The 7,309-nt window shown below is 51.0% G+C and overlaps 2 protein-coding genes across 2 annotated transcripts in view; both read right to left on the reverse strand.

The window, feature by feature from the left end:
* tfcp2l1 (transcription factor CP2-like 1) overlaps positions 1 to 1,653 on the reverse strand; it is a 17,528-nt gene extending 15,875 nt beyond the window's left edge. The window contains exons 1-2 of the mRNA XM_015396539.1: positions 1,190 to 1,653; positions 756 to 904 (exon numbers count right to left, since the gene is read on the reverse strand). Of these exons, the coding sequence (XP_015252025.1) occupies positions 756 to 904; positions 1,190 to 1,248 (208 nt within the window). The 5' untranslated portion in view covers positions 1,249 to 1,653. The remainder of the gene's footprint in view (positions 1 to 755; positions 905 to 1,189) is intronic.
* Positions 1,654 to 6,014: 4,361 nt separating this feature from the next.
* The window catches only part of LOC107098722 (CLIP-associating protein 1-B-like), a 55,785-nt gene continuing 54,490 nt past the window's right edge, over positions 6,015 to 7,309 (reverse strand). Inside the window, exons 33-34 of the mRNA XM_015396541.1 lie at positions 6,899 to 7,186; positions 6,015 to 6,157 (exon numbers count right to left, since the gene is read on the reverse strand). Coding sequence (XP_015252027.1) covers positions 6,071 to 6,157; positions 6,899 to 7,186 — 375 coding nt within the window. The 3' untranslated portion in view covers positions 6,015 to 6,070. The remainder of the gene's footprint in view (positions 6,158 to 6,898; positions 7,187 to 7,309) is intronic.

Here is a 7,309-nt window from a genome sequence, read left to right on the forward strand (position 1 = left end):
GTCCTGAAGGTGCAGGTGGACAGCAGAGTCTGGTCCAGAGGAGGCATATAGAGCTTCAATCTAGATGCTATTTCTGTCATATTGAACTGAAAAATCTTCCCTGGATGGGAAGCAGCTGGAGGTAGGCACCCCTAGTGACCCCAACTGGGATTAAGTGTGTTAGAGGATGGATGGATGGATGGATGGATGGATGGATGGGAAGCAGCTGGAGGTAGGCACCCCTAGTTAGAAGATGGATGGATGGAGGGAGGGATGGGTGGAGGGATGGAAGCTAAACGTCTTCAATTTTGGAAATAAAGTCCAGTGGATAATTTTTTAACAACTATGACCTGAATGATTGTGAATCTTTACCAGCATAAATCAAATTATATATCTTTTTGTTTAAGTCTTTTAAAACCAAAATGTTTTAAATATCTGGTCAGAATTGATTTAAAATTTATTAAGTATAAAATAAATCTCAGGAATCTGTCTAATTTTTTTCCCCCTGAAACATCAGAGTTTATTCTGTTTTGTTTATCCTCATCTGCTGTTAATCTGATTTTTTCTCTATTTTGACCCAATCAGTGGCGGGTTCTGGTTCCAGGACCCGTTTCCAGAGGTTCTGACCATAAGCTGGAGTTCTGGCTGCATGAAGTCAATCTTTAACTGGTTTTCATCGGGTCACAAACGTTCAGTTAAAACCTGGAACCTGCAGAACCCGTCTGGTTCTGTACTCTGACCCGCCTGACCCTGCGCCCAGGAGGTCCGGTTGGTACCTTGGTTCAGGTAGGACAGCGTCTCCTCCTGCTGTTTGACGGCCGGTGATGTGGCCGCGCACAGTACGTACTGGAAGGGCCCCCCCTTGGCGCCGCTCTCCGCTCTCAGTCGGGCTTCTTCGTTCTTCAGGAACGGCGCCAGAGCCTCCCTGCAGAGAAGGACAGAGCAGACTGAACCTCCTCCTCCTCCAGCTCCCGGTCATCCCGCGGCCTCCAGCTGCTCCCCTTCAGATGTTAATGGTTATAGAGCTTCTAATAATAGAGCGGAGCAGATGGAGGCTGCAGCTCTTATCTAATCACAGGAACAAAGGGTCCGAAGGCTGATGTTCCAAACTCCAACATTCTTGTTGCAGAACAAACAATTCTAGTTAAAAAGTCCGGTTTCTGCAGAGTTCTGGAGGAAATCCGGGTCCGGGTCCAAGCGGAGGCCTTACCTGATGTAGCTGGAGGAGTTCTGGTGGTAGGACTCGGGCTGCGGGTGGCAGAACAGCATGTTCTCCAGATCGGTACCAGGACAACGGACCAGGCGTCAGACGCAGAGATGAGCTGGCTGGGTTCCTTCATGCTTCCGCCCGCCAGCCGCCTCTTATACCGTCCTGCTTGGGCGACCCGTGGGAGGCGGGGTCTGCCGGCACACCTCCTTCAGCGGTACCAATGCCTGCCCCCCCCGGAGAGAGGACGGGTGGGCCGCCCGGGCCCCTGCTGTTCCTACGGTAACGTGTGAGGAGACGCTGCAGCAGCAGCTGCTGCGCGCCGCAGATCTCAAAGTCTGCTCGGGTTAATGTTTATCTGGAGCCGCTCAGAATCCAGAATGACAAAGGTCCGAACGGAACGACCCGCCGCGGCTTCATTCACAACAAACAACATGCCTGCTGCAGCCAGAAGCCTGCAGAAAGCATTCCCACCCCAAAGGTCCGCATGTTCCAGAACCCTGGCGCGACCCAAACCCTGGAGCGACCCAAACCAGGCAAAGATGCCCTGAGGGATCAGCCCCTAAACGCTGCTGGTTCCTCCCTGATCACTGGTACCAGGTCCAGATCCCAGAGGAGACGGGTTGATTGGACCAAACGGGCCACTGGTTCCGTCCAGTTTCAGAGCGTTTAACCTGCTGCTGGGTGATCAGAACACCCAGCAGGGAGCTGAGCGAGCAGCTCAATAACCTCACAGAGGTTCTGCAGAACCCAGGGACCTGGTCCTGGAAGAACAGAACCCTTCAGAACCTCAGGCGGGTCCAGCGGACCCTGTGAACGGGCCCAACAGGTCATGGAAAACCTCCAGACCCGTTCTAGCTGAACTCCCGGGTCAAAGTACGCCCCTCTGATTACACCATCAGTCCCGGCACCACAGATGCTCCATGTGGAAATTTACCTGAGGAGGAACCGCGGCTGGGAGCCGGACCACAGTTCTCCGAAGTTCTGCTGCAGTGTTTGGATAAACTGGGAGTTCTGGGAAAGAAGGTCAGAACAAAGGTCCGGTTCTGAAGGAACACTGAACCAGAAATAGCGGGTTTGGGGGGGTCAGCTCATCCAGAACCTTCAATGGACCCTTAACGGGGAGTTAATTGATCTCCAAACCCAGAAGGCTTCTGAAAATTAGCTGCTGGGACCAGCTGTGGGGTCAGAGGTCAGAGGTCAGGATGCATCATCATTTTCCTTTTGTTTATCGTTCTATTCAGCTCTTTGAAGAGCTTTATACAGTGAGAATAAGTATTTGACCCCCATCATAGATGCACCTCCACTGTTAGAGACACAATATAAAAATAATCCAGAAATCACAATCTATGATTTTTTAACTCTTTATTTGCATGATTCAGCTGAAAATAAGTATTTAAACACCATTAAGCTAATTCTGCTCCTCAAAGTCCTGTTAGTCTGCCTTCCAAAGGTCCGCCTCCATTTATTCTCCTAGATTAGACGCACCTGTCTGAGGTGGTTAGACGCATAAAGACACCTGTCCCCCCCCAGACTATCAGGAAGAATCCAGCTACTAACATGACCCAGACCAAAGAGCTGTCCAAAGACACCAGAGACTAAACTGTCCTCCTCCACCAGGCTGGAAACGGCTGCAGGGAAATAACCGAACAGCCTGGTGGAAAAAGCTCCGCTGTTGGAGCTTCATTAGAAAATGGAAGAAGCTAAACATGGCTGACAATCTGCCTCAGACTGGAGGATCTCACCTGGTGGGCCTCAGTGATCCTAAGAAAGGTGAGAAATCAGCTGAAATGACCTGGAAAGAGCCTGGACCGTTTCCGTGGTTATTGTTGGTAACACACTAAGACATCACGGTTTGAAATCATGTCTGGCATGGAAGGTTCCCCGGCTTAGACCAGCACATGTCACGGCCCGACTTCAGTTTGCCATTGACCATTTGGAAACACTAAGCATGCTTGTAGCGACAGTGGAGAGGAAAAACTCCCTTTGAACAGGAAGAAACCTCCAGCCAGCTCCGAGCCAGCTCCCATGTCAGAGGATGAAGAGAGCACATCCAGTTAGTCAAGCATGGGGGTGGCAGCATCATGCTTTGGGGATGTTTTTCTGCACATGGGACACAGTGACTGCACAGGATAAGCGGTGATCATGTATTAATTCTGGGGATAAACCTCCTGCCCTCAGTTAGAGCAGTGAAGATGGATGGAGGCTGGGTCTTCCAGCATCACAATGAGCCGAAGCACACAGACAGGATAACCAAGGAGCGGCTCTGGAAGAAGCAGATCTAGGTTCTAGCATAGCCTAGCCACTCTCCAGACCTAAACCCAATAGAGAGTCTTCAGAGGGAGCGACGGTCCAGAAACCTGACTGATCTAGAGTAGATCTATGTGAAGGAGTGAGCTAAAATTCCTCCTGCAGAGCAAACCTGCTGAAAAACTACAGGAAACCTTTGACCTCTGAGATCAAAGGCACCAAATATGAACAGATTTCTAAGGTGATCAAACACTAACTTTCAGCAGAATAATCAAATAAATATTTAAAAACTCACAGATTGTGATTTGTTTTCTAAGCTGATGTCTCTCAGTGGAGACATCGTCCACCTATGGGGACAGTTTCAGACCCTCCCTGGTTTCTAGGTGGGAGAACTTTCCTCACTGTTATTATAAATAAAGTTATTTTAATGAAGCGCTTCTATCTTCTGTCATTTTCTCTGTTTATCTTCTGTCAGCGCGGCGCCTGAGGGGCGGAGCCTGAGGGGCGGAGCATGAGGGGCGGAGCATGAGGGGCGGAGCTAGAGATCCATTCACGGCGCTGATTCTGCATCCGTCCCTAAAGACAAGCTGGACTTCAGTTCTGACCCAAATGGGTTTTTTGGTTCTGAACTAAAGTCCAAACAGAATGGCAGAGCGTCCGTCTGCAGCAGGGTTTCTATCTATGCTCATATTTCTACTTCACGTTTTTGATATGAACATGTGAGCTGAGCTCCTGCTGAGCTTCCAGAACCAGAACCAGAACCAGAACCAGGTCTGAGTCTCTGTTGTTCAGAAACAGAAACTTTATTGCCACTAAATGTTGGACACAGAGACGCTTCAGTTCTAATTCTTAAAATGTAAAAGTTTGGATAGAACAGAATCTATTCTATTCTGTTCTATTCCATCTATTCGGTCATGTTCTATATATTCGGCCATATCTATTCTACTCTGTTCTATCCGATCGTGTACCATCTATTCTATTCTATTCTATTCTATTCTATCTATTCGGTGTTTCATCTATTCTGTTCTGTCCATTTGATCATATCCTATCTATTCCATTCTATATATTCGGCCATATTTATTCTATTCTGTTCTATTCTCTTCAGTCGTGTCCTATCTATTCTATTCTATTCTATTCTATTCTATTCTATTCTATTCTATTCTATTCTATTCTATTCTGTTCTGGTACCAGATGGTTAGACCCGACCGCCTTCAGAACCTTTAGGTTTCTGTCCTCTGCTTCTGGACCCGGATCCGGTCAATCAGAACCGCCTGGACCAGGGTCCATTTTAGAGGCCCAGTAGAACCGGTCAGCTAGAGACATGGCTGATCATAGAACACAATAGAATAGATAGGACTTGCTGTTCAACCTGAAACTCTGTGGAGGATTGGATGGACTCACCGTACGGCACCGGTCCACAGAACCCCAGATAACGGGCCGGTTCTGGAGGCGACCCGGTCTCTGGCGCCGGCCGGTCGGATCCGGTTTCTGTCGTTCCTGAAATGATCTCAATCATCGAAGCACCGAACAGATCAGAACCAGAACCAGAACTCTTTCCTCAGTTCGTTTATTTCCATCTGTCATCAGAACCGGTTCTGTACAGTTTATCAATCGGACCAAAGGAACCCAAACAGGATTAAATAAAACATAAATAAAATCTGGGTTCTGGTGCCGACCCGTCTGGATCACCCAGAACCTCTGCGCCGCCAGACCAGACGTCCATTCCAGTACCGATTCAAAGGTTCTAGTTCTGCTGAATCTCGACTGGCGGCCCGGTTCGAGGGCCCAGCAGAACTTGGGTTGTTCTTCAGAACCAGGGACGTGAAGAAGTGCACTTTATAGGAGGCGGGTCCAAAGGAGGCGCCGCCCACATGCAGGCCAACGTGCAAACAGTCTATGTACAGAACCAGAACCAGAACCAGAACCTGCTGCTGCCGGGGTTCTGGTTCTCCAGCCAGGGGACCGGGTCGGTTCCTGCTGTCAGAACCAGGAGCTCCGATCCAATCACAGAACCTACTGCTTGTCCAGTCGGACCCGGTACAGAGGTTCTTCCAAATTCAGAACCAGAGACCCGAGTCCAGCGGAGCGCACTCAGAACCCAGCATTCATGGTACCAGAACCAAGTGGATCCAACAAACTCCTAGATTCTGGATCAGAACCAGAACCTCAGTTTCTCCTGGTTCTGGACTTGGATGATCCACGAAGAAGTCTGATCAGAACCAGAACCGGATTGTTTTAAGCAAAATGTCATTAGAAAAGAAACGATTGATGCAGAACGGGCCAAAAGTTCTGGTTCTGCTTCTGAAACTGGGCCTCGTGGTGAACAGCATGAAGGATGGTGGAGGAGCAGTTCTGGAGGAGCGCAGCGGGTCGGTTCTGGAGGAGCGGGGCGGGTCCAGAGGAGCGGTTCTGGAGGAGCGGGGCGGGTCCAAAGGAGCAGGGCGGTTCTGGTAGAAACAGTCAGAACTTCAGAGGAAGAGGCGGCGCTGATCCGCTTCTGTCCACCTGATGGAGGATCAACAGAACCAGCAGGCAGCGTTGGACAGGGAAGGTTCTGGCCCGCCGGCTGGTTCTGGTTCCGGCCCGGCTGGTTCTGGTTGCGGCCCGGCTGGTTCTGGTTCCGGCCCGCGGGCCTTAGCTGTGGGAGGAGACGTCGGAGGAGCTGCTGCTGTTGCTGTTGGTGGTTTGGGCCCGTTTGATGTAGAGGTTCAGGAGCTTCATCTGCAAACAGAACCAGAACCAGCGTTAACTGGACCCAGACGGGCCCGGTTCTGTCAACATAAACATCAGACAGAGATTTTTACTGTAAGGAAGGAACCAGGCCAAGGCCCGGTAATCAGAACCCAGAGGTTCCAACACCTGGACCCACAGAACTGAGGACAACCAAAACCTCTGGGTCTCTCAGTTCTGGTCCGGTTCTACGGCTCGGAGTGAGACCAGAACCACTGCTGACCCACAAGAACACCGTAATGGACCCGTTATAGTTAGCAGAACCAGAACATTTAGGCGGCCTAGTCAAAGTACAGACGGTGGGTTCTGACTTGGAACCAAATGAAATGGGTTCAGCAAAGCGGGTCAGAACCTCTCAGCTGTTGGTTCCAGAACTCAGAACGGATCCTTCTAGAAATCTGGACACAATCAGAACCTTCGCTGGAGATGAGGTCCAAACAGATAGTCCTGGTACTGGAATAAAGTGGGTCCAGTTACCAACACAGACAGAACCACAGAACCCAAACGGACCCGGACCAGCCGGATGGATCTGAGCTGGACTGAACAGAACCTGGACCAGAACTTCCTCCCTGACCCGTTCCCACCTCATGGTTCCAGAGCGGTTCTGTGAGCCCGTCTGATCCGGCGTGTAGAACCGGTCCGGCTCCGGGCTTTGACTAGGCCGTTATAGCAGCTGTTCCAGATGTTCTGCCGGGTTTGGGTTTAAAGTTCTGGTGGCGACCCGGTTCGGACTGAGCCCCCCGGTTGGGACTGAGCCCCCCGGTTGGGACTGAGCCCCCCGGTTGGGACTGAGCCCCCCGGTTGGGACTGAGCCCCTCGGTTGGGACTGAGCCCCCCGGTTGGGACTGAGCCCCCCGGTTGGGACTGAGCCCCCGGGCCGGCGCTGCTCCACCGCAGGTTCTGTCTGTTGGTGGTCCTGATGTTTTGGATCAGCGCGGTTCTGGTAGGAGGACGGTTAGAACCGGACTCTGGACCTGAGAGGAGGTCCAAATATGGCGGCGTGATGTCACTCCTCAGGTTCTGTCCAGTCAGGTGGGCCTGACCCGCTCAGCTGAACTTTACATAAGTGAAGGACACGTAGAGGTTCTGCTACGGTCCGACCGGCTGGAACCGGCTTGGAGGCAACAACATGGGAAGCAGATA

The sequence above is a fragment of the Cyprinodon variegatus genome, unplaced genomic scaffold (assembly GCF_000732505.1).
Source record: "Cyprinodon variegatus isolate N-32 unplaced genomic scaffold, C_variegatus-1.0 Scaffold804, whole genome shotgun sequence".
In the NCBI taxonomy this organism is placed as follows: Eukaryota; Metazoa; Chordata; class Actinopteri; order Cyprinodontiformes; family Cyprinodontidae; genus Cyprinodon; species Cyprinodon variegatus.